General features: G+C 39.9%; 1 protein-coding gene across 5 annotated transcripts in view; it reads left to right on the top strand.

The window, feature by feature from the left end:
* Window positions 1-27,918, top strand: part of KLF12 (Kruppel like factor 12) — a 255,665-nt gene that overhangs the window by 104,290 nt on the left and 123,457 nt on the right. For all 5 annotated transcript variants that reach the window (XM_039714609.1, XM_039714606.1, XM_039714608.1 and 2 more), the window contains one exon: window positions 5,265-5,354. In XM_039714609.1, coding sequence (XP_039570543.1) covers window positions 5,265-5,354 — 90 coding nt within the window. Of the gene's footprint in view, window positions 1-5,264; window positions 5,355-27,918 lie in introns of those variants that run through there.

Raw genomic sequence — 27,918 nt, 5'->3', positions numbered from 1 at the left:
CTATTTATAGTCTCAAAAACTAACCTAAACCCAACCTAATAAAAAATATTTTAGCAGCAAAATTTGAGATCTCTGTTATCTTCACTGAATATTGTCTCGACATGAGGGCTTTTCCTGGAGACATCTGTAAAAATATGTTGCAAATTACAACATAGCTACATCCTTAGGGATTTGAGTACTTCATAATTTTAGAAGTCTGGTGTTTTCAAAATTAGTATATTTTCTTCAAGAGATCTAGGCAATGGACTAGGAATTTGAGAAACTTGTTTTGCATGTGCACATCTTTGTACTGGTATGAGTGGGATAAAGCTGCACATGGTCTGGTATTCCTAGCAAGGATCTGAGCTTGGGAGCATGTGCTGAAGGCCAACCCTTGCATGTGCCTCAGGCACTGACAGCATCAAGTCACAGCCACTGTTGAGGTCTGGGCTCTACCTGGCAGGCACAGTTGTAATAAGAGATCACACTCAGAAGGCTTCCTGAACAGCTTAGAGCTGCGATGCCTCCCTGTTCACTGGATGCCTTGCAGTCTGTGTCCCTTCTCAGCAAAGAAAATTAATTTTGAATTGAAATGAACTAGAATCAACCCCACCCAGTTTCATATGAAAACAGTAAGAAGTCTAGGGCTTTACTTGACTTTTTTTGCACAAATTGGCTTGCCTTGAAGCATCAGTAAAGGCAAACTGTAGATTTCTGGTGAATTTGACTGAAAATTCAAGTTTGGAGTAAAATACAGAACTACCAGAATCTCTGCCTTCATTATGAACATTTCACAGAGCGGTGGATATAATTACATATGATGAAGATCTTATGGCAAGACATGGGCTGTTACCTCTAGTTCCCTGGCAGTACTCCCAGTTAAGTGATTCTCTTCTAGCCACATGAATGTACTTTCTTTAACTCGTGTGTTTCATCCTAGAGAGAAGCGCATTTAAGTGAATAACAGATCTCATTGTATGGTGTATCAAGGTCTTCAGAAAACTAAGTTAGTTGACAGGTTTCCTTGGCTTCCTCTCTTTATGAGGATTGTTATATTTGATAAGAGATGGTAATCCTTCACTGTTCTATTATCTCTTGAAACTAAGAGAAAAAACCAATTTCACATTTAGAAAAACTTACCTAGTCATACTATTAAAAGGTTCCACTTTACCTCGAGTGGATCACTTCACATTTTTTGTCTTGGTCTATTATGCTGACTCTTGCTTTGATGAATAAATATAAATATCTGGTTTCTGTCATCTTATGCTTAGAAGAAATTATAAAGGGGGTTTAGGGGTGCCTTTGTCTCAAAACAGGAGGTCAGTTGTGGCATCAGATCCTCTGGTTGTTAAAAGTTTACAGAGTGATTCTCAAAATGTATGGCTTGGTGGAGTGAAAGACTTGCCTACAAAACCTTAGCACTTCTTGTGAATGACAAATGTCATAATAGTGTAATTCATAATTAAATAAACACTACAGGGTGCTGAGGGCATTTGTATCAGGATGAGATAACAAGATTTGGGGAGTTTTTTCTTCCTCTGAAGTAGCGAAAGGTAATTCGATTAAAAGTTGCAACGGAAAGCCATCCTCATGAAGAAAATGCCAGTGATGGCTGTAGAGGTGCTGTGCTGAAAATGCAGGCTTTTTAGGAGTGGAAGAGTCCGGTTATTAAGGGACTGCCACAGCTTCTCAGAAGAGCTTGAAAGCTTATCTGTCTTGTGCAACAACTGCTCTAGTAGCAGTTGCCCATACAGACCTGGGTATGATTTGTGTTTTTAATTAATATTTCAAGGGAATAAATGTCCAGAAGTGATTAGTGGCAGGTTCCAGCAGATGACACTGAGAATGAGAGCGTTCTCTCTTTTAGGATGAGTTACTCATCCAAGGGAACAGTTGTTTTGGTAAGGTCGTGCAGTGTTTGGCTTGATGGTCTGCCCTGTTTAGGACCTACATCTGCTGTGCATTTTACAAAGGTAGTAAAGGAGTCCACCAGGAGGGTTGAGGTGGGAGACTGGAGAAGGAAGGACTGTCACACAAATTAAGGTACCCTTCACCTGAGCAATTTTGGGGGCAGGAAGTTAGCTACCACATTTAATGAAGAAAATGGGGTTGCGTGAATAATGCATTGACTCAATCCATCACATCACCTGTCTCTGCTGGCAGGTCTCATGGGTGTCATCAGTTAATGTGGGCACTGGAGCAGGCTGGCCTCACTCTGGTGTGGATGCTCCATCTGCTTGCCTGACCTTGAAGGCTCCTGGAAGAGCTCAATTCATATCTCCAGCCTCCGTGGGAGTACTCACGCCCCTTTGCCTTAGGTGACAACCCACTCTGTGCAAACCTCAACAATTATACCTGGTTTGCTGTATGGCTTTGAACATACTATGGTATAAGCAATGGTTATGGCAGGAGAGTACCATTTGCAAAGATCAGCTCTCTGGGTGACTTTGGGCTGAATTTGTTGTCCCTGTGATCATACACAGACTGGATCTACTCAGCAGTGGCCTCTGAGGATGTGTCACACAACGTACTTCAAGTTATAAATGCAGAAGAGATCAAATAGTTTGGAAATAATTTTCTCCTGTGATTATTGCTCTTGTGAATTATAAATTACCCGAAAGGCAGAGCTGTTCGCAGCCGGAGTATTTGCTCTTCAGACCAGCACTCGAAAGGCTGCTTTTAAGAAATAAGATTTTTGGAGAACAAAAGGAGAAGTGAACACAGTGGAAATTTAGTTAAATGTAAATGTGTTAAATGGTACATGAACTAGTCAGGTTTTCATGATTTATCAGTTTTAAACTTCAAAGGCTCTGTTTAGCTTGCATTTTTAAAACTAATGAGTTTATCACAGCCAGTGGGGAAAAAATGGTTCAAGTATATCAGCTGTAAATTGGTACAAAGCACTAAAAGGGACATTAGCCTCTAATCAGATTCTAACAGTTCATTAAACCTGCCTTTCCTCCGTGGCACTTTGTCTTCCCCCCTCCTTCTGCCTGTGCCTCCTGTGTAAGCCAGCCTCGTCCCTTTGCTCAGGCGGGTAAAACTTCCTCAGGGACACGATGCAGCATCAGCTCATCCTTCTTTGTCTATGAGCTAAAGAGCCTAAGGGATGTTTGATGATGGTGTATTCCTGATCTTGCGGTAAAATTCAACTGTGCTGCCTATAAATCAAGAAAGCAGAGGGACCTCTCAACTTGCAAAATAGGCACTGGGGGAGCCAGGAATGCCATGCTGGCTTCTGCTCTTTATCCACCTCAAGCCACATCCAAACTGATGGGGCTCAGTGACACCTGAGATCTGCTGCTAATAAGTAAACAGTGCAGGGCCCTTGCTGGGGAGAAAGATGTAAAGCCAGGCACAATTTCATCCAGCTTCTTTGTGGCATCAGAGACCCTTCTTTCCTGCATTTTTTTCCACCTCATGCCTCAAACACTGAATAAAGATCAAGGTGCACAAAATAATTTGCTCAGCAAACATAGGAGAAACTTGTTTTTCTTCCCCTTCCTGTTGTGTCAACCTTTAAAAGTACAGTAGATGCACAGCAGTAGCATAGCATGGAGTGAGACATCTCAATAGCTTGACTGGTTTCCATTCTCACATGTTTGAATGCAGAGGTATTCTGCTGAAAATTACTTCTTCAATCTGAAATTTTATAACTCTAAGCATTTAGAGCTTTTTGTGAATGATTTAAATCTACTTTTAAAAGAAAGAAATAGAGATTACACTTGCTTATCTGCTTCACCATCAAGCTTCTTCCAGTCGTGTTGTAAGTAAGCACCACAGCTCTGGGTGCTGAAATACACAGGACTTAAAGTGGGGGTGACAGCAATTTTAAGCAGGTCATTTGCTCTGCTTTTGGCAGCATGTTGGGCATATCAGTTTCCCTTTTCTACATGTTCTTTAAATTACAGTAAAGGAGTATACAAAAAATAAACAGTTTCTGCAGTATTTATATCCTGGAAAGTGGAGGTCCTGGGATGAGGTGTATTGATTGAAAAAAATGAAATGTTTAAAGTAATTTAAGTTTTTTTAAAAGTACTTTGGAAGCTCCATTCTGATAGACCATTTTCCTTAAACTTCTGCTGAAGCAACCATGATAAGAAACAGGGGTATGAATGCATTCCTTATGAATAATGGCACCACAGAGTGATGAATGAATCTGCTGCCTTAGAAACACAGGGAAAATGTTTCTTTCTCCATTCTCATACAGTTAGAGGACTACAAGGTACGAGAGCAGAGGTGAGTTTCCAGTCTAGAGTCTTCCAGACAGGGCTGCAGATTAATAACTGCCTGTGAATGAGTCACTTGTAAGTGAAGTGTGCTCCAGTTACATTATTTGAAAAATGGGTGTGATGTCTCCACATTTCTGTAGCCCTGACCAAGGTGTCTGGATTTGTAAGCTCACATTCTAGCTTGAAGGATAAAATGGTTTTTATTCTCTCCGTGTTGTCCAGACTAAATGACAGCTGAAGACACTTGCTTTCAAACATCAGCCTTGAGCCTTGGCTGGAGTAGGAAATTGATTCAGGTTGAGGTACTGTTTGAATTGAAGACACAAGAGGATTGCTTTCTATGTCCTCATAAACTGCTCTAGTAACAGCAGGAATGTTGATTCAGAGAACCACAGTTTTGCAAATCCTCCTTCAGCTTGAAGCTCTCAGCATATAGCGTCCATAACTACATGGACAGTGCCTGTTTTTAACTTGCTCTTTTATCTCTCTCAGAGATTATTTTTTTGTCTCAGAGGTGTGTGGAGATTTTCATTAGCAAATGCTGATAACTTTATAAGACGATAAGAAATGTGAGCAATTGTGTATTAATTTATAATGTGTATGGTTACAGGCCTTCACTATAACTTCTCTCCATATAAGATTCCTCTACAAGAAGTACAAGTGTTTTGACTGAAATCAACTATACCTAAGCATACTGCCAAAACCTTCAAACTCTTTGACACCACTGCTTTCCTTTTCAGTTCTAAAGCAAGGACTTAATATACGTGTACCTGTGTAATTAATTTCAAATTACAAATAGTAATTGGAGATGATTTTTCCTTGTTGCTTACAAAGACTTAGTTCCCATTTAAGAATAACTGAAAGTATGATTTACTGTTTTAGCAGAAGTAGTAACTTGGCAGCTACTCCTTGAAATTACTATTACATCCTCCTCGTCAACTTCATTTCCGCTGATTGAAACATACTTCTGCAGTATTGTAGAATTTAAACCAGTGAATTGAAATAAGTGTTTTTTTCATAATTTTTTATTAACCTTGTCCTTTTTTGCCTTAGGACATCAGCGCCTTTGAGAACAGAATGTTAATGCTTGATGGGATGCCGGCAGTCAGAGTCAAAACAGAGCTGCTGGAATCTGAGCAAGGGGTAAGCAGAGGTTTGTGTGACCTCACTCTGGTAACCCTTCCCCAGTTTCTCTGTGGTTAGCTGTCCCTCCCATTTTCTTTTCTATGTTTTTCTTTATTTCCACTGTTCTGGAGCATATTTTCTTGGGACTTGTACTGCTGAGCATCTAGTCTTATCTGCTGGGAGCACAGAGCAAAACTCTGCAGAGGACTTACTGAAATCATCTGGGATAGCTGAGATGCTGTTGGTGTAATTTTACACCTACTGAAAAAAGGTGTAGTTTAATTTTAAAAAAGGAAAAAGGAGTAGATTTTGGTAAAGGAAACCATATGTCTGGGAAGTCCATAGATGTATGTATGTGTCTTTGCTCTTCTGCCTTCTTGGGATATTTGCCTTACTGCAATTGTTTCATCCTTTATGCTCCTCCTACTCTATTTTCTGTTTGTGGAAACCTGCTCTCTCTCTGGTGAAATGCACTCTTTTATCAAGATAAGAGGACTAAAGCTGGTGTCACATTAGCTGCTGGATGTGGTATAGATCATGAATTGGATTTTGATATTTTATGCCGAACTTCATGTTGGAGTGATAGCTTTTAGGAAGACGAGAGGGTATTTTCTTGTCTATGTGGTATCAATGATTGTAGATTACAGCAAGGATATCTGTTTTAATGGATTTTTTGTTATAATGTAACTTTGTTTTCTTATGTACATGATATGTTATTCCAAAGAATCCAAGCGATTTTACTAATCTGAAGAGAGATTCCTTCAACAAGCAGCCTATTAGAAGCAGGGATGAGCTTTTGTCTAATTCTACTTGGCTTTTTCCCTTTCTGCTATTTTCTCAGTTATTTAATTGAGAATTTGAATGATATGGAAAAGAGGGAATTAACTTTCAGGATTACTTAATTTTGAAATACTTGCAAGGAAATACCAGTTATTCAGGGTGTTTTTGAGGCTTTAAGTTTGAGAGGAAGAAAAAGGTTGGCGTTTAATTGAGTTCTTGCTCACCTCTGCCTTCTTAAGAGCAAATACCCTCAGAAATTACTCCAATACAATGTAGTTTGTTGGAATGTAAAAATTGAACTGTTGTGTGAGCTGCAATAATGAAAAGACAGATCCATTCATTTTTAATACCTTCTGGATGCTTTGCATTATGTCTTTTTATGTAACAGAGAAGTTTCTATATAGTGTTCAGAAGACAAAGGTTCCATTACCATATGCCTTTGTTCAGTATAAAATAAATTCTGTGCATGCTACATATTGCTGGGTCCTTTATGAAGAGTACTTCTTTAGCAAAGCATGAGTTGTTTCTGGAAGACCTACTTGGTGTCTTAGGAACTGGAAGGAAATGAATAATCTATATAATTTTTTAATTTCCTTAGAGTTTTTTAATAAAATTTTATGGACTTCTGTATAAGCAGAAAATGATGTCACTTTTCCCCCCAGTGACTGAGCCTTTGGACAAAGAGCTCATTTGATTTGGAATTTTATGCACTTTACTACTAATTAAGTAGTGTCTGGTCAAGAGTCTCTGGCACCTTTATGATTCTTCATTAGGGAACAATCAATAAATACAAAATGAATTCGCCAGTTCACTAACAGAGGAGCTGGCCATTAGGATGGCAATTTTCCAGCAAACAGCTTTAACTCTAAAGAGAGCTGTTTGAAACAGATGTTTGGCACGTACTTTGGAGACTGCTTTGGATATGTAGATGTTGGTATGCATAACAGGGACAAGTGTTTGAAGGATGTGGTTATCAAAACCAGCACGTGGAGCTGTTTGGGAAGATGAATATCATAACTGGGAAGCATGGAGTGGGAATTGAAGTGTGATCCAAGTAGTGGGAGTTTGAAATTGTTGTGTCTGTGTGTGTTGTTACAGTGCCCAAAGTCCCTAGAGTTGCACCTCCATCACAGCATATGTGTGACTTCTACTTGAAACTTTGGAAACTAAAATGGCATTTTGAGTCTTCTGAGCTTAATGGCCAGATCTTCATCACTTAGGAGCTGAACACCAGACAAACTCTTACAAAACCCAGAGGAAGACATTTGGGTTTTTTGCTGTTCTTGTGGTTTTAGCTGGCTTGGTGTCAGCTGTTGGTTCTAGATTTGCTCTACGTCTGCAAGGGCAAAAGTGGGACGTGGGTTAAGGGTTATGTAGAAAAAGTTTCATCTGTGGCTGGAGAATCATGAAGGAAATACCAGTTGTGGAGGAGTGAAACCAACAGCATCTGGAGCACCTTGACCAGGATAATGAGCATTGATCTATCAGACCAGAGAACACTGGGTTCAACACAGATTTTCATGCTTTATCCATGAAGCTTTAGGGTGCTATTGTCTTAGAAATTCTACAGGAGCACTTTGAGTTGTCTCCTGTTTAAGTCTGAACCCATATTTCAAATAAACATCTTCTTAATTTAAAAGATTTTTCTAAGGATATATGCCTGTTTCTTGTAGAAATATTGAATGCTTTTCTGCAAGACACATGAATATGTCATACAGAAAATGTGTTTTTTCTGTAGTTGTGCCTTGGATAACTCTACCTTGTGATTCATGGCCTCCAAGATGGGCTCCACACACAGGACCTTGCTGGGGGAGTTTGGGTGTTGTCTGGCCATTTATGAGTGCAGGACTGTGTTGCACACCCAGCTGGTCCTCCCCTTGACCTCTATACTAAAGAAGTAGAAAATACCCAGCTTAGAATTATTGGTAAAGTGAAAAATGATTTTTCCAATACCTGGACAACATGGAAGTAAAAAAAACTCAGATAAAAGGGACATTCCCACCTACAGCACCAAAATGAAAGTACAATTGAAAAAAAAAAGTTTTTATAAAAACAGCACCAGCCTTTAACCTTGAGTTACTTTTTCACTTACTTTTTGTGACATACAGTTGCGGTGAAAAATGCACCATGTGGACATGTGCATTTCATTAATAGGAAATTCATCTTCCCTGTACTGCTCTGGGCAACTTGATCTTCACCAGGTTGTCTCTTGACTATGTATGGTGCTAGTAGAAGTCATGCATGATGTAGATGAGAACCAGGACAGAGAAGATACTAGCAGTTCTTCCTGTATTTGGATAGCAAGCTAGGCAGTCAATCCATTATATTCCCTTACTTTTTGTTTTAATTTGGAGACTTCAGTGTTTTGCAAAAGAGGTTAAGTATAATGTAAGGTTCTTCTCTACCATTTGTGCATGAGCCCCAAGCTCTTAAACTTTTGTATTACGTGTTTTGTTTTGTTTCATTAATTCCTCTGTGTCTTTTGCTGTATTTGGGTGCTCTGTGCAAACCTGGTCTGATACCACTGAAAAGTTTAAGTAGTTTTCTTAAAAAGTAGTCTCAGCCCTTACAATGCACAAGCGGTACTTATCTAGAGCAAGTGAAGGTGAGTTTAAAATGGAACACTGCAGAAGGAATAAACAAAGAAAGTGTAGTCCAGCTGAGATTTTAGGGTAGCCGTGGGAGAATGAAACTGTGAGGTGCTCCCAGCTGCAAAGCAGCCCAGTCTCTAGCTGGGAGTCTGAGTCTGAAAGAAAACTGGAGCTGACATTTCAGCTATGCCCCATGTGCTAGATACTTGGAGCCTGTGACTGTAGAAGAGGTGAGCAGGAGAGGGCTCTGGAGCTGCAGCGTGTGTTGGTGTAGTGAAGACAAACCTTTACCAACCCAAATTTAAGACACTGAGTTGAAGTTAGATCATTGTGGGAGAATAGGATTTAGGCAGTCTGTAAGGAAGACATGCCTTATGAGGTAGAGGTTACGAGTCAGATTTGGATCACAGAGGTATTTACAAGGAAAATTGATTTTCTCTTTGCTTTGGAAAAAGTTTAAAAAGTTCTGCATTGTTATATTGTCACTAATTTAGAGTAGTTTAATGCTTTTTAGAAGGCCATCAGCATTAGCAAGAACACATGCTTATTTTTCCAGTGAGCTACTGTCCTTAATTTTGCACAGGAGATTTAATGCAGTCTATTGTTTGAAGCTTCAGGAAGACACAGTGCTGCTTTAATGACTTTATCACAAATGAAAAAAAGACACTACATGAAAGATATCGCATCGCCCTTTAACAAGGCTTCATTATTATCTCCCCTACTGTGGAACAGGAGCTAGCATTGCTAATAAATTGAGAGAATTACTTTAGAAATATGAATTTGCTTATCATTTAATATCCTCCAGTGACCTACAACTTTAGATCTTTTGGGCTGCAGTAAAATCTTTCTCAGTTACCAGCTTCCAAAAAGGACATGAAGAAGAAGAAGAAGGTGGTCCGTACAGATGAGGCTGAAGGTGGGGTACTTCAGCAGGAAAAAAAATCTTCAATCCTTGTTTGTGCCAAAAACTATTCTGGAAGTAATACTTTTTATTGTGAAAATGTGTGTAAGCTGGATTAATATATTGGTAATAGAGACTGGGTGGAGAATTTATTAGGTGGTGGCTACTGTTAAGAAGTTAGGGTGAATAGTGTTGACTGGCTTCAGTGTGGAGTTTGAAAATCCTGCTAGTTATTGCAGAATGTGGCCCAGGTTCTAAAAATTGGTAAATGTGTGCAACTTAGTGTTCAGTTGCACTTTTTCAAGTATTTGCTGAGTTGTGCCGTAAGCTGTTGTTAAAAGGAGATATAAATGTGGGACTTAGATCCCACAATCAATCTTCAAATACAGAGAATGATGAACTGCTAATTATCATCAGTCTTTTTGTTTCCAGATCTGCAGTCTCATCTGTTCCTTTGCCTACATTTTGTTCTCTCAAATCATCACTGGAGGATTATATATCTTACTCTGAAGTCTCCTCCTAATTCTTCTTGATCTGTCTACATTCAAATCACTTATCATGACTGAATTATGAAAAGAAATTATTAAAATGACAAAACCCTTTAATAAGCCAATATTGTTCTGTGTCTTTTCATAGCCAGCCAAATTTATCTTCTTGTCTCTGAAGAATGCCATCCATCCTTATGTTGTTATATACATAAACATGTTTTACCTCAGCCTGGGTAATACTGACATAAATCTCTTATTTTTAAAGATTTCCAAAAATACTTATTCACATTCAGTTGAGAATAGTCTCAGTAACAAAGCTTACTCCATGACTATATGGGGAACTGTTTTGCAGTGATTCATTCAGCTTGGGTATGTTCTTTGTATTAGTAGAAGAAAGAGCACTTCTGATATTTGCTATTGTCATTTGTGAGTTTCTGCTTCATTCAATTACTTACTTGTTTTCTGAATTACTTAATGTTTAGCGTGATTGATTTGGGGAAACCGGATGTGTATGGGCAGTGCTGGTGTATTGATCTCCGCTGCAAAGAAAGTCCTTCTTGCTTTCTCTTGGTTTTTTTCATCTTGCAGTTGGCATCACTCAGGGAGTTATGAGGTGTTAGAATCACAGCTGGTATAATTCATTGGTTGCTTTGCAGTGTCATAAATATAGAATAGTCTTCAGAAAGAGGTCAAGATCTGACTTCAGATCCGGTAAGGACTTAACCTACAGGGAGCAATGCAAAGCCCTGTGAGATGTACCTAAGAGATACACTGTATTTCCTGAGCACAGCTGAAGGTTATGCTTGCAGCCCAGAAGGGCACAAGTCACATCCCAGAAGGGTTATGTCAGTTGGATTAATTAAGTCAAATCAAGCATCGTGAGCTGATGAGTATTGTGTAATGTTGAGTGGAAGCTTGTATGAAGAAAACAGGTAGCCAACTCTTACATCTTTGCAGTTATCTTAGCATACTTGTGCAATCCATTGCCAGTGACTCAATGACATTCGGGAGTGTAGGGTCAACTGATCACTGGTCCAAGAAAAACCTACCCAGAGGGAGAAAGGGAATGGTTATATGTGTCTTGCAAGTCATACTTGCATGTGAAGTCATGGATATCCTCTGTTATGTGGAGATGGGGAGAGTGGGAAAAAGATCATGGGTGCTGCTTTTGGTTACAGCTGGTGACCTGTATCTTGAACTACATCTTTGCTACTTCTGGGACCCCAGCTGCCCACTTCTGGCATGTTTCTGTAGTGCTGCATTACCAAACACTGAATCTTTTCAGTGTTTCATGTTTCTTACTCCTTTTGAAGTCAGCTCATGTGTAGGGAGCCAAGGGGTTTTGTCATGGTTGTAGGTGTGGTTTCTTTTTTTTTATGTTTTTTTTTTTCCTCTCCAGGAATCAGACTCAAAAATGTAATAGGCAATAGATTTAAGACTAACAGGAAATGATAACTTAACCAGCTCAGCACACTTGCCAGGCAGGTTTTTGCCAAATTAACCAAGATTGCAGACTAAAAGTGCGGGTGGGGTTGTAAGATGTATGATGCTGTCTGAAATTCACACTAAGTGAAGTATCCCAGATCCTCTGAGACTTAATTTCCTGACTGCTGTCTGCCATTGCTTTCCTTTGCTAGGCAGCTAAGTTGACTGTTACAGAGCACAGCAGGGAATGTGCTCCTTATTCTGTCTGGTATTGTTTGCTCTGTGTATGGTAGGAACAGGGGGATTTTCACTTATGGGTGAAAACTTAATTGTGTGAGGCATTGTACTGATAAAGGGTGGTCCCTGGGTATCTAGGTTTAATTAATCAGAAGTTTAGACAGTCTTTTAATGGTGTTTTTCAGATATTAGTGGCTGTGCTTATTAAGAATTCAGCAGCAAGTGTAAAGGAGTGAAGCAGAGGGAGACCTCTGCTCCAAACAACATGTGTTTAGCCAACAGTGCCATGCCCAAGAGATTTCCTATGTCTACAGTAATAGAAGGGCAGCAAGAAGATGGTTCCAATTACAAGAAATTTAGATTTTTATGAAGAACTGTTTGGTAGAGGAGGAGGATAATACTTTGTCTGCCAAGACTGGAGAAAGTTTCTTAGAGAATGTGGGATGTTACCCAAACTAACATAGCCTAATATTGTTACAGTTCCATAGCAAAAACACAGTTACAGAATATATCATGTTAGATACATAAATGGATATGTTTTATGTGCTTATATGGATTAGAAGAGTAAGGTTGCCTTTGAGAGAAGAAAAGGTGACCCTTTGATTGCAGCGTATTGCTGAAGTTCATTGCAATATTGTAGTTTGGTTGCCTTCTCTCCCCAGTCAACTATTTTCTGAGCTCACCTTTCAGCCAGTCTGCTTTTTTGATGTTATGACCTCTCAGCTTGCACTGCTACCAGAGCTTATGATGGGACTCTTCTGGAAGATTTATTCAGCTGAGAAACTAGGCACAAAGAAAAACAAAAATGATACAAGTTGTATGTCTATGGTTACTGTGAATTCCTAAATCTACATTTTGGGTTGAAAATACATTCTTTTTTCAAGATGTGAAAGGTCAGCATTTCCATGACTGCACTAAAGAAGTCATTGAAAATGGTTAAAAAAAAAAAATCACGAGAATGACTTTAACCATCCAAATATTTACAATTAACGTGACTCCCCCTCATATCCCAAGTTCCCATGACACTTGTGTGTGCTCCATTTCTTTCTCATTGGGGAATCCAATATTGGCAGTTTAGCTGTAATTGTGATTGAGCTTGCAATCCTAATTGAGGAACCAGTGAGGTACAGATTTTTGCTTTTATGCATTGTGCCAGAAGGGTGTTAACACTGTAGTCATGGGAGCGGGTATACAGCACTGTATTCTAAAATCCTGTCATACCTCTGCCTCAAAACTCATCACAGGTCTGTGTTGTTTCATGTCACAGTGCAGTGGAATTCTAAGATACAACAATGAGCATTTTAGACTTCATGTGTGAAACTTTTATTGGCATATGAAACGTAATTACTCTTCTTGTCTGGTAACTTGCCTGGTTGGGCATCTGAAGTTTATTTCAGGCTGCAGTGGAAGGGAAATTCAATAGGTTACAAGTGTCCATAACCCCTGTGTTCATATTAAGAAACTGATGAAGGTGAGTTAGGTAATCCCACTTTTCTTAAAAGAAATGGAATTACCTCTTGTTTAGCTCTGTCTGTGATTGTATATATGCATGGGTAGTGCAGGCCTGCTGATGCATGCAAATTTCTGGGTTCCAGAGCTCTTGATTAAAAATGTTTTCCATTGAAATGACTCTGTGAAATAATTGTTACACACAAAATCTTTAAGCTACGTAGCGAGAAGTTAGTCACTAGGTTTCATTTTGTTCTACTCACAGATGAGTTTAATGGAATTTTTTGGTTTGTTTTAATGCTCATTAGAGTAGTCAGTTCATTATGACAGTCTATATTTTGCTCACCAGGGCATGTTGGTATATTCAAAGTAGAAATGAGATGGAAGTGACTGGGCTCTTGTCCATTCCCTTTGTTTTGACTTCAGTAAAGTGAAATCTTCTCTCTTCCTGGCTCTCAGTTTGGTAATTGCTATACTCTATTTCTTCAAGGACTCTTGAAGTGAGAAGTGTTGTGTAAGTGTGCATTGTTAGTGTATTATATAGTGGCTAGCCGAAGAAAAGTAAGCATAAGCCACCATAACTCAATAATTTTCAATATCATGAACACTTCAGCATCATGAGACAATTACGTTACGAAAGTACCAAAATTATTTTAATCCTTGCTGTTCATTATGAGAAAGGATTACTTCTACTTTTCTCTTGTTCATTGATGTTCTGGTAGCTTTTCTTTTCTGTTGGAGGTTGTCTTATAAGTACTCTTTTTGATGTATATTTTACTCTTGTTCTGTATCCTGCTGGGAAAGTACTGAAAGAGCCGTATATATGTTTTTTATCATCATTGGCTTTTTCCTTATTTCTCCCTGTGGAGATGAGTCCTTACATAAATTACTGTAAGGTTTCTGTTTTCTTTAATTTTTTCATTTGTTTGTTTTGGGGTTTTTTGTTTTGTTTTTAAATTCCCTTCACAATCTCCTCACTCTCTCCTCTCCCCAACCCCACCCTGTTTTCCATTGTGAGGTCGAGTATTTAACAAACTGTTATTTAGGGGGGCACTTGTTTTCAGATGTCCTTTCACAGATGTTGTTGTTGCTTGCTTTCATCGCTTAAACATACCAGGAAACTATAGGAACCACAGGCAGAAAAAAACAGCAGCAACCAAAGGTGGTGTTTGTTCTCCCCTGCTGGCACTGGCCGCTGCTCATGCTTCCCATTGCCCAAGGATGGAGTCCAAGCAGACAAGTATGGTAAGACCCAGCTCATTGGGTGGGCAGGAACAAGGAGAGGAGGAGAGGTACTGAGGATGCAGTGGAGGGAGGACAGGTGATCTTCCCAGGCAAAGCTTGTTCATGGAAAAGACTGTGTTAGATTGGCCCACTCAGCTCTGTCTCCTCCAAATTGCCTCCATTCCCCTGGTGCCTGGAAGGAACACCAGCCATGCAGATGCCACATGCACCCTGCCTCCTTTGCCTCTCTTGATGTTTGTAGCTTGTTTCCTGCTTTCATGATACACACTAGAGATTGATACTGAGACACTGACTTTGATCTTCCTCTGTGATGCTCTGTGTGGAGCTTATGCCATTGCGGTGAGGGAGTTACTGGAAATTCTGTAGCAGTCATATCAGTTTGTCCTTGGAAGACAGCAGCATCAGCCTCTCCTGTCTGGGTTACAGATATGCTTGATTATGTTTTCAGTATTGTAGGTGCCCTTCCATGACATTTTCTGCTTTCTTTGATAGCTTTTTGCCAATTTCTAGGACCTTTCACAGATGGTAGATGAAGGTGCTGCAAGGGTGTCAGCGAGCTGTCCCCTGTTTCAGCCATGAACCCACATTTTCCTTGTTCATCCTTGTATTGCTGATGTAGTGGTAGAAGTTCTTGTTGGCTTTGATATTCTGTACAAGTCTGAACTCCAGCTGGGCTTTGGCTTTCCCAACACCACCCATGTGTTCCTGTGTGATATTTGTGTGGTCATCCTTTTCTTGCTCCTCCCGCCTTTTTGTACTGGAGCTCCTTCATGTGTTTCATGTCTCCCAAACTGGTGTCCTAATGCTTCTTGCTTTTCTGAGTGGTTATATATACTAGTGTTGTACTTTGATCTCCTTAGAGACCTTCCAGTACTCCTGTGCAGTTTGGTTTTTTTTAGAGGTATCTCCCATGAGATCCCACTTAGTTCCCTGACAGCTTCTACTCTCCTCTAGTTGGGAGTGTAGATTGACTTGGACTGGGTGTTTGTTAGTACCATTCTTTCTTCACTCTCCTCTAGAACTCCATTGCACAGAGGTCATCACACCCACTGATTACCACAGCCCCGTTTGTTCTTTTTTCCACACAAACAGTGGTTATTTTGGTTTTGTCCATATGGGATGTTTTGAGAATGCATGTGTGATCACAGTGTACCTGATGAGAGGTTCTTTTTACACATACAATGGCAGCTGTTGTCATGTACCTCCAGAAAGCACAGGCAAAAAGCAAGCATAAAGCAACAGTGGTACACCAGCCTGTACATGTCAGTGTGCAGCTGGGGACCACATGAGCAGAAGATGATGTTTAGTATTGCAAGTTTTCACTGCTCTTTGAACTCCATGGAGATTCTCCTGATAACCAGAGGCTGTGGTATAGGTTTTGACCTGTGAACCGTGCGTTGTACCTGCCTACTGCCATCCTTAGACTGCAGTAGGAGCTTAAGATGTAGTGATATAAACAGTGGTGGCAGTGAGAGCATTTCCTATGACACTCTTGATTTATTTTCCCTTTACTTACAGTAGGACAGAATTGTGGATTTCTTGGGAGTCTGTATGATGAGGTATCTGGGGAGGGCAGAAGCTATGCTTTTGAAAACAAAAGACTTTAATTTTTCTTCCTTCAGCTGCTGGGTATTGTGGAACAATGCTCTGTGATAACTTCATGGTACTATTACTTATGTTTAATAGAGTACTTAGGGCTTTTATACTAATATGTTGTTCTGTTGTTGAGTAAAAAGCAATAAAAAGTAGTAAGGTTATTGACAGCTGTCAACAATAAAAGTCCCCTGTGGAAGTAGTACTGGTCTGGTCCATGATTTATATGGCAGAACAGCAGTTTGGATGCTCCTGTCCACTGTTAACTCTGGGGTTGTGGCAGTGCAGAAATGTGCTCTAAGCTTCTAAGCTAGGGAAAAAAAAAGGAAAAACTAAAACAACTTTAGGAGTTTTTCTTTTCTAAATTCATGTTATTTTACAGATCCAAGTTAAGATATAGGTATAGACTGATTAAAATGTTAGATCTGCAACATCCACAGTTCTGTGTGATCTGCAGGCTAAAACATGCTGTGAAAACATGGCTCAGAAAACATTATTGATTTTCATTATAGAAAACTTGTAAAATAGAATAGAGAAATAGAAAGGAAGCCAAAACAGTCTGGTTGGCTTCTGAATAGTATTCATTTTATGGAATAAGCTAAAAATATCGAGTGATATATTACTTATGTTTGTTCTTGGAAAACAGTTTATAGTTTGGTTTTTGAAGCTTGAGTTTCTTTCCTTTGTTGCTGTACATGTTAGTTTTCATAAATTGATTTAGACTGAATTACTTGAAATATGCTTTGTCTTTCGCTGAATAACCCAATTCATAGTATTGATGGGATAGAGTCAGTTTAAGACAACTGTTAACATAAAATAAGTATGTAAGTTGTTAGTATTGAACACTCAAATATTAATTTATTCTTATGTTAAAATTCCATAAATACTTCTAGTCTAAAAAGAGGTCACCTTGAGTTTCCTAACAATTTTACTGTGTAGATTGTGACCTTACTGTTGTCAGAAAAAAGAACAAGTATTTCTTAAAGGCTAAACATTAAAATAACTACCTGCTCTAAAAATTTGGTAGCTTTGAATGGTTTGTGGAGGGACACTTGCAGCTTCTGTTGAATTGGTAGTTGCAAGTTTGTGTGCAAACTCCAAGCTGAAAAGAAACAAAACGGTACTCAAAAGTATCATAGAGTTATTAAGGTTGGAAAAGACCTCCATGATCAAATCCAGTCTTTGACCTAATGCCACCAAGTGCACTAAATCATTTCTCAAGGTGCCACATTTAACTGTTTTTTGAACATTTCCAGGGATGGTGACTCCACCACTTGCCTGGGGATCCTGCCCCAATGCTTAACCAGTTTCAGTGACCATGTTTGTCCTAATATGCAACCTGATAAAGTAAATCCAGATTACACATGCAGAGTATGAAATATCTGGTCCGCATGCTGTGGGCTTGTTTTTAGAAGATACTGAATATTAAGCATTCAGCAGAGTAGGTAAGTATCTGCTTGGGTTTTAGGAACTGGAGGAGATGTGTTACTTACTCATGGCACTGACTCAGGGCCAGGGTGTACCATGCAGGAACCTTACATCTATAAAAGCTGCTACTATAATCTCTAGAAGTCTTTAACAGTCTTTAAAATAATTGGAAGAAATCAATTGGATTAAATGTCCTTGTATTTTCAGGCAGAGTAATGTATTACATGTTAGGTAGTACATTACTGACATGATACTTGTTCTTAGTTTTGTTTAAACCCTGCTGCTAAGCTAATATGCAGTACATCTACAGCAAGGAAAGTTTTTGTGAAGTAGTGAACTTTAAATGTTCTTTATGGTCTAATTTTATTCATATCAAATGCTGGGATGAAGTGGGTATGAGAGGGTTTATTGTTGATTATGTACCCTGATTTTTTAATATGTTCCTTGCCTTCACTCAAAGGATCTCTAAAGCCTTATAATCTCTAAAAAGATAAATGTATTTGTTGTTATCCATCAGTTAGTGGTGAGTACAAATTACATCAGCAAATGTAGTTGGAGTGCATCCTCTGTTAAGCTAACTTTCTGTTATAAAATTTCATAATAACATCAGATGAATTTGCCTTACTCCTTTTAAAGTAAGGGAAAATATCTTTTACCATCTAAAACATGGATGACGTAGTTCAGTTACCAAGCCTTGACCATGTCTCTGGTGTGTTTAGGAGTTGCCATTTGCATTGAGTGTGTTCCTAAACTGCAGCTCCTCTGCATAATGTCATTGCCAGAGAACACAATAACTGTGCACACCCATGGGTGCCAGATGCAATTTGAATAAAAACCCCATGTGAAGGAGTATGGTATAGGCAGTAATGGCATGAAAGGGTGAAGAGGAATCAGTGAAGCTCTCAGTTCTTAGGAGCTGAAAGTAGACAGAGAGATAGAAATTCATGGTGGGAATATGTTGCCATGCCAACCAAGTAATTTCTCTAACAGGAGGAAACTGGTAATGAATAACTGCTGAGTGGGAACTTTAAGAGAAAAACATGCTCTGTGGAAAACCAAAAGGTTACATTTTTGATAATCGACCTTCACCATTCCCCCTATGAAATTCTGCGCTGGCAATCTGTCTGTCGGAGCTTCCTGCTGTCCTGTACCAGACCCTGCTGTGCCCATCTGCTAATCTGCCTGCGGTGTGGTGATGGGTACCAGTGCTGAGCCCATGCTTCAGGCTGACCCGAGCCCTTTGTGAATCGTTTCTCAAGCAGCTGTGAAAGCCAGATGTGGGTTGCACCAGTCTGTCTCCCTTAGGTGGCTGTTTTGGGTGTTCCCTTAAATCATTGACTAGCATATTTACTTTTTGTCTTCCCTATTTCTTCTGACACAATGTGAAAACTCTGCAGAGAACTGGCATCTTTAAAAAATACTTATTTCTAAACCCTGATACTCCTTGTGTTCTGGAACTTGGACATGTGTTGTTCATGTTTTGTCTGTAGCTCTTTATAGCCTTCTGATTTTATAAAAGGAGGAACAAAAAAAGACATTGAAACTTTATCTAAAATGTTGATTTTTCATTTTGTTTGTCTTGAGTTATTGCAGGAGAATTTAGTAGCGCAAGGCACTTGCATTGCTTTGCCTCCAGTGCTCTTAAAGCAGTGTTCAGCTTGCTCTGTGATCTGTGTTTAGATGAGTATTCCTACTATGACGGTTTGTGCACCTAGGATGGTATGAGCCACCTCTGGGATCAGGAGAAGTCTGACATGTTAGTAGGGAGTATCTCTGGATGAATTTGCCCCTGCTGAGATCTGAGCTGCTGCAGCTAGGCTGCTGCTGGTCCCTGGCATGGCCGAGTATCTAACAGTTTGGGTTAGAAGGGACCGTAAAGAACATTTAGTTCCAGCCCTCTGACATGGGCAGGGATACCTCCATAAGATCAGGTTCCTCAAAGCCTTGTGCAGCTTGGCCGGGAACAAATAGCTGTGCTGTCCACCTTGTGTGGATGGCTTGTGCTTCTGTGCTGCCTTCTCTCAATTCCCTTCTTCTGTTGCGTACACACAAATGTCTGCTTTCTGTGTTTTGGTTTTTTTTTTTAATTATGACCTCTGCTTTTTTTGGGCAGGGTGCAAGGACTGCTTACCAGCCTTAACAAGATTTAATGCTCCTTGTAGTAGTAGCCTTACTATTAGTTGTAGCAAAGGCTGGGTCAGACATTTGAAGAAGTTGTCCCATCCTTTGTTCTTCCCACCTCTTTCCTTCCCCAACTCCTCAGCTGCCATCCCTGAACTGATGCTAGTAACTGTGGGATTGCCTAGTGAGCCAGTTGAGCCTGACAATCTGACATAAAAGTAGCTTGGAGGGAGGGCGTGAAAAACCCAGCAAAATTTTGGCTTTCTTAGGAATCAGGCAAGTGCCAACATAGTCGCAAAGCAGAAGGAATGTGCAATGAAGGGGAAGAGTGACAGCACATGCTTGGATATGTGCTACCCTAATTCATGGCTCATGCTCTTAGTCATGCCATGTGGATGAAATGCTGTTAGGGCTTTGCTTTTGCAATTTGCAGGTGCTAAGTGACTGAACAAGGAAGGCATTTTGACTCCAGCAAAAGACAGCTAAGTGACATGACATGAAAGAATGGAGCTGCCTGACAGCAGAGTCTGTGCTTATTAGAGTGATATGGAGATTTCCCTACCACTCTGTTTTTTCTGATGGAATCTTCTGCTGTTTTTTGTTTTGTTTTGTTTTTGAATTTATTTTTCGTAGTATGAGAGATTGCACGTGTAAAAGAGCAGCAGTTCTCAGACACCATGGAGAGCTGTGTCTGAGGCTCATCCTTCATAGCACTTCTGTGTAACCTGTGCTAGTGCTATTGCTGGTAATAGAGTGTATCAACATTTTCAGCCACCCAAGGATCAAGGCCTTTATGAGGGTAAGGTATCTGTAGGCTAGAAGTCTTGGGAGCATGTCATTAAAAAAAAAAAAAAAAAAGAAAATGCAGTGGCAGAGACCTCTTAAGATTTATTGCATCATTATCTCACACGAAACAGTAAGATTGTCCTGGCATGACTGAACAAAAACAATAATGTGAGAGTACCATTATTTATTTTGCCGACCTGCTGATTATCCCTATACATTTCCAGAAGCAAAGGCATCCTAAACAGTGAGGTCTTTTGTTTCACGTAGTTTCAAATACACTCATTTCAAGGAGGGAAACCGGATCTACATCACATTTTCTTCTTCAGTGTGTTCCATAGATGGGATGTGTTCATCTCTGAGTTACTGAGACTCTGTAAGTGGGTATGGTTTCTCCTCCTGACTTCTGTTTGTTTCTGTAAAACCTGACAGATAAGCCCCTGAGCAGTTGACTTGGAGATTTAGACTGAAGAAGTATAAAGACTGATCCATTTCCTTATTGACCTGGAGGAAGAACGAGCTCCATACAAAATATACCTTCTCTTTTCAGTGTAATGAATCAGCAATTACAGCTGTCCATAGAACCTGGAGACTATACAGCTCAAGATCCAGCCCATGACATAACGCTGTTCCATCTACAGTCATAAGTTTAATTTTTAGGTTTTTTTTTTAGTTTTTGGGCGTTTTTTTTAGTTTAGTTTTTTTAAGGAATAATAATAAAGTGCAAATGTAATTCAAGAACCGTTTGGACACTGCTTGAGCAGGGAGGTTGGACCAGGTGACCCACTGGGCTCATTCCAACCTGACCCATTATGTGATTCTGTAATCTTAATATGTATCCCAAGAAAGGAACTTGAAATGAATAAATTCCCCATTTTTATGACACAAGCTTCGTAACCTGTAAGTGATGCACCAAACATGAAATTTCAATGTTTCAGCATTGATAGAGACTGTTGCTAGTGGTATGTCTTAAAAATGAAAGTCACTGGCAAATACCAGAAGGTACTTGGTCAGAATGGCATTTAACATTCAGTGATCAGCATGAATAATACTCTTACTGGTTGGACATCATTACTGTAACAGCATTAAGGTTTTGAAGCAGTTGCAACACCAGAGTTTTCAGTATGTGCCTAAGACTGTTCTCATTATGTATTTCTTGTTCTCAGTATTTTGTTTATCTATAGCACTTTGTGTATTTCTAGAGATGTTTCTTAAAATTCACTTATCAGTTTGCTCTAGGCAAAAAGTGGCTAAATTGAAGCTTTCAAAATAGCCCTCTTCCTATGAGATACAGATAAATGTATTCATTTTGGTTGAGCTTCAGTTAAAGGCTTGGTCTGATTTTAAATTCAGACTGCATCTCCTCCCAAGTAGATCATCTACATTACAGCTACCCACCACTTCAAGTCTGACCTTGAGGAAGTCAACGAACTTCTCATCATTCTCATAAAGCTTGGGGAAGGAAAGAAAACAGAAGGTTGGACTCTGCTAGGCCAAACTCTTGTCACGAATGCCCAGAACATACTAATCTGGTCAGATGTTCGGTGGAGAACCTTATCTGAGTTCAGTTGTCAGGGAAGAATGTATGGAGGAGAGTTTATCTGGGCTAACCAGCCTCTAAGTCAGAAAGGAATTAATAGATGAAAAACAACTGCTTCCATTGCGCCCTGATAAGAACAAGAAGTCTGTGCCTTTTACGAAACCCAGGTATTGGTTTTGTTGTTGTTTGGGGAGAGGTAAATGGTGCTCTAGATGGTGTCCAAATGGACTTTGTGTCCCTAATAGGGGAAAACAGCGAAAAACAGCTTTTCATCCAGTATGTCTGGTTTCCTCTTTACTATGTTATTCTAACCCCTGTGTCATGTTTCCTCAGTCTAAAAATCATGGCTAAATTATGGTCATCAACCTGTGTGTTTCACTACTCTTCTTAAATCTAAGTGCAGCTGTTTTTTAAATGCTTGACAACCTGTTCTTTATACTGGTATCCAAATGGCATCTGAGTACAGGACATGACATCATGTGGTAATATCCACAAAGGAGCTTAGCTGACACTTGAACTTTGTTACGTGGGCATGTGGTGAAACATACTGTGCATTAAAGCAGTTTATGATTGCAGTCTGGTTGTGTGGAATGAAGTGGTAGCAGTAGCAAGCTGATTTATTTAGAATCCTCATAAGCACCACGGTGAGTAAAGCTAAAGGTCCATTTGACCACACACTCCAGCAGGATCCCCAATAGGTGAGGAAAACAGGGCAGGTGGAAAAGGTTTGTGTTGCGTGATCCTTCCTTGGACATAACTTTGATCAGTCAGCATTTTTAAGTTGATTTTAAGCCCATTGCTATACTTGAGTCATTATATTTAATAGCAGCTGATGAACTCTTCCCAGTAAAACTGTTTAATCTGTTTTTTAACTTGCTTATCTTTCTGAGTTGTGGGACACTGGTGGCAATGTCGTGGCAAATGTAGGCTACTTCTTTTCAGTTATTTTGCAGCTGTTGTCCACCAATTGCATTAGGTTTATGTTGTGAAGAACAGTTTCCATATAATTTGCTATTTGGATGCTTATCATAGGACTTCAGTCATCATTTTCCAAAACCTAAGCATATTATCTGCTTTAGATATCCTTGAAAGTTCATGTCTCACATCAACCTTGTAAATGTATGCTAACATACATTTTTAAATATCAGGTTCAGGGTTCTTCTTCAATAAGTTAAGTATTTAAATGTTAAATAGCAGTGTCTGAGCTAATGATCCTTAATCTCTAGAACTGGTGGGACAAAAATCCTCTGGCCCCTTGATTTTTCACCACTGGGTAGAATGGGTACAGTAACCAGTGCAGAGTAAGGTGTTAAACACATCAATAGCATTAATAGCTCCAGGACGGGTGTGCCACTGGCCCAAGCTGGGGCCAATTAGAAATGGTGGTAATGCCTCTGTTAAGATTTAAGAAGGGAAAAAAAATGTTGCACAGATATATTTGTAGCTGGAGAAAAATAGGGTGAGAATATGTGAGAGGAACAGCCCAGCAGATGCCAAGGTCAGTGGAGAAGGAGGGGGGAGGAGGTGCTCCAGGTGCCAGAGCTGGGATTTTCCTGCAGCCCAAGGTGCACCCGTGGTGAAGCAGCTGCCCCTGCAGCCTGTGGAGGTCCATGGGGATGTAGAGATCCACCTGCTGCCCATGGAGGAGACCAGCACCAGAGCAGGTGGATGGCTAGAAGAAGGCAGCTGTGACTGTATGGGAGGCTCATGCTAGCAGGATCCTAGCAGGGTCCTGTGGACCCATGGAGAGATAAGCCTGTGCTGGACCAGGTTTCCTGGAGGACTTCCGACCCTCTGGGGGGATCTGTGTAGGAGCAGACAGTACCTGAAGGACTGCAGCTTGTGGAAGAGTGATCCACATTGGAGCAGTTCGTGGAGAACTGTTGCCTGTGGGATGGACTCAGTGAAGAAGTTTGTGGAGGACTGTGTCCTTTGGAAAGGACTCCACACTGGAGCAGGGGAAGACCTCTTCTCCCTGAGCAGCAGGAAAAATGTGTGATGAACTGATTGTAACCCACATTCTCAGTCTCCCTGTGCCTCTGCAGGGGAGGAAGTAGAGTTGAGGAACAGGTGGGGGAAGGTGTTTTTAAGATTTATTTTACATCTTGTTTTCCTACTCAGATTTTTTTAATAATAAGTTCATTTAATATCCACAGTTTGAGTCTGTTTTGCCCATGATGGTATTTGATGAGTGATCTCTCCCTGTCCTTATCTCAACCCAGGAACCTTTCCTTGTGTTTTTTCTGCCCTGTCCAGTTGTAGAGGGGAGTAATAGAGTGATTTTGGTGGGTGCCTGATATCCAGCCAGCCTTAACCCACTTCAGGTTTCCAGTGAGTTTTCATGCTTTAGGTGTTGATTGGCTTAAAACAAAAATGTTACTAAAAATTCCCCAGCCCCTGCCAAAAACAGGAGAGTCCTAAATGGAGTTAATTCTTAAAAGATATGAGGTTATTGCCATTTTTCCCAGGTCTCTCTTCCATGCAGCATTTAAAAGAATGGGTTACACTTTGTATACCATAATGTGGCATAGTTTTGAAGGCAATGTTGTGTTTCCCAAGAGAGCTGCTGTAGTATAAGTCATTGCCACCAAGACAGTTCAATTTACATGTCCAGTTTATGGGTCATCCTTGTATAGGCACGGTAAGGAGTGGTGCTCCCACATGCATTTTGTGTCACTACCTTGTCACTCAGTTTTGCAAGTTCATTCTGCAAGTCTTCCTAGATTGCTATTGAATATGATTATAAGGAAAGTCTCTGAAAAGTGACTTAAAAGCCAGAAATGCCATATGTTAAGTGTTCTTTAAAGGGCCAGGAATACTGCATATTAAATAACATGACCTTTAGTGCCAGTCTCTTGATGTAATTAGCATTGGTCTTCTCACTTAAGCAACTTCTGTATGTCAAGTGGCAAGTTCTTTCTTGGCACAATGCTGCTGAGTGTGAAGCTCTCTTGCCTAGGCAGTGTAAGTGTGCACATTATGCTTTGGCCATTACTCACTCCACTTTTTCATTGATTCTAGGCTTGATTGAATGGAAACTATTTTTTAAAAAAATCTTTTCTGTGTTTACTTTGAAATGTAAAAAATATCCCTCAGAAGTCATGGGATTATGTCTTATATCTGGAAAGTGCTAAATGGGTTTGTTGGTTATTTCTTTAAGTAGATGCACTATTCTTTGCAAATACATTGTTTGCAAAGTTAGTGACATGACCAAAGACCATTTTCTGTACACCTGAATGCTGCTTCATTGTTTGTCACTATCTTGTTGTTCTTAATTGGAACTATATTGAACGTAGGATCTGCAGAGATCTTAGTTTGTCTTTTAATTTAAAAATTACACTATCTTTTTTGATCTGCTTACCTGTGCCTGCTGTTCATAAGGGATCATTTGGATGTAATATAGCTTAAATCAAACCTAGTGAGTTTCCACTCTCATTCAGATGTTTGTTGTTAATTTCTTCAGCTTCTGAAGTGTAATCCTCATTTTCTTCCACATAAAGTTTGTCCTTGGCTTTACTGCCCTGTCTGTGGGTCCATTTAGTTCAGTGGGTGTGTTTTTCACACCCATGGAGCCTCATCCCTGTGGCACTTCCATGTGAAGGAGGATTTCTAGAGAGTTAGGGTGGCAGGACAAGCAACACATTTCCTGCATCCTGCTGGGAACAGAAGTGGAGCTTCTGGAGGTAGCAATACCTGTACACTCCAGGGTCTTGGTTTCCCATGGTGTTGAGGTCTGGCTCGTAGGTGTGTATGGAAGTGGGGAATTCAGAAAACCTTGAACTTGGATTGATTATTTCCTATGACATGAATAAGAAAGCTTCAGCATTACTTGAAGTGTTTGAGTGCATCTTCCAGAGGAAAAGCAGCATTGAGCAGTCACTGGTGACGGTGGAAATAACAAGTACAATCTGTTGTCTTGTTCATTGTGGGTTGTTTGTCATGAGCACTGAGTGAATGGAGAGCTTTGCACAAGTGATAGTGTGCATCACATAAACCAAACAAAGGGAAAACGTTCTAGGAGCAGTGGTACAATGAAGTTGTCAGTGCATGGTCCCGTTGATCCCAGCAGGATTACTGACAGAAGGCACCACTGAATGTGAGTTGATGATATGTTGCGTTCATATTTTCTGAAAAATCCCTTTGCCTGCGTTTTTTCTCTTGGGAAGCTGGGAAGCCTCCGAGAAAAAGGAAAACAATATTATCTCATTTGCTTCTTCTGTGTTTTGCTCCTTTGGAATGTGTTTGGAGATTGTTTATCAACAGGTGGTTGTTTCATTGGTTTCTGCTGTGAGTGTTTTCCCTCATTGGCCAACCAGTGCCAAGCTGTGTTGGGACTCTGGAGAGAGTCACGAGTTTTATTATTCTCTTTTTAGCCTTCTGTAAGTATCTTTTCTGTATTCTTTAGTATAGTATAGTCTTTAATATAATACTATAGTATCATAAAATAATAAATTAGCCTTCTGAGAACATGGAGTCAGATTCATGATTCCTTCCTATGTTGAGGGGCCCTGCAAATACAATACAGGATACTGGAATCTGGCTGCTCAGGCAAATGTCAGTGCCCCATTTGTTGCCCTCAGACCCCCACTTCATTTCATTGTCACCATCACATGGTATATGCCAGTCCTGCTGCCAGCACACAGCAGTACACTCTTGCCTTCTTGTCTTGGCTGCGCATGGTTGACCTCAAGCTCCTTCCTTATCACCAACAGTAGTATTCCTAGTGCATCAGATTGAGGATGGATATACAATAAAAATGATTGATTTTTTGGGAGAAGGAGGTGATTTTCAGTCCACCAGTTCCCTAGTGCCGGTGTGCAAGTCTCTATGGCAGCATGAGGGAGGAGGCAAGTTGGGGTCAGGAGGGCAGTGGGATTACTGCCTCTTGTATTATCAGCTTTTAATATCATTTTTTACTGAGGTGTGGTGCACATGCCACTCTTGGTTAAAAAGACCAGGGTGATGAGTTAAGTCCTTACCTGGTGGTAGCTAGGCCACTTGTTATTATATGAGGATTCCCAGCCTGAAGGCCTGTTCTCCGGTATTTATAGTTTTAAAATTTGCATTAAAAGTATATCCCTTTGCTTACTAAGAGTGGGGTTTTTTCCACTGGAGGGAATAAGATCAAGAAACAAAAGAAAGATGAAAAAAAAAAAACAGAGAAAAAGTTGCCTTTTGTTCTGAAAATAGATGGTTTTAATTGTTGACTGAACTCAGTATCACTTCTGGGCAACAATCACAGATTTTCTAGGGTCTGTGGAGAGATTTCCACAGTTTTATTTGAGTCAGCAGTTCAGAAATAGAACCTAAATTGCTGTTCACACTCTGGACAGCCTGATAAAATTACTTTCTTTTTTATTTTGAGGTTCCAAGGTATTAGAAAAATACAGAAAAAATACAGAAAATATTTTTGTTATGATTTTCTTTATCTGAGAAACTCTACTCAGAGCCTTTTTGCTAACAGATATAGTTCATACTAGGTAAGAACCAGCAGCAATAACTTTGTATTTCCTGGAATTCTTTTAAAGTCCGTTTTTCTATGAGTTGCAAGTTTAGTTCATGCTAAAGAGGTTGCCTGTGCTTCTTTGGGCAGTGCTCTAAATGATTCTCTTCAAAAGTCTATCATCAGATACTTGGTGACAAAAATTAATGTTGGAATGGAAGCCGTTAGGGAGCACTTCTGATTGATCTTCTGTTCAAAAGTTATTGGCAGTATGAGATATTGTCAGAGTAAGGAACGTTTCCAGTTACGTCCTATGTAATTTTGGTGAAGCAGTGAAAATGCTGTTGTTAATTGTGAACAATCGCGCTTGGATCCCTCACTCTTCTGGAGCCCAATGGTTCATACCTTAGCAGAGGTTAATTTCTCCTTCATTTATATGAAATAAGTAAATTGAATACTATGCACTTGGCTGTGTGGGTGTGTTTTGGATGAGATCTTAAAAACTGAGATCCTGTTTATTCTGTGCGGGTGTTAAAGATGCCCCTGTTATGCTGTATG

The sequence above is a fragment of the Passer montanus genome, unplaced genomic scaffold (assembly GCF_014805655.1).
Source record: "Passer montanus isolate IOZ18808 unplaced genomic scaffold, ASM1480565v1 scaffold30, whole genome shotgun sequence".
Classification (NCBI taxonomy): Eukaryota; Metazoa; Chordata; class Aves; order Passeriformes; family Passeridae; genus Passer; species Passer montanus.
The sequence above is the reverse complement of the archived record's forward strand: the minus strand, read 5'-3'. Positions and strand labels throughout refer to the sequence as shown.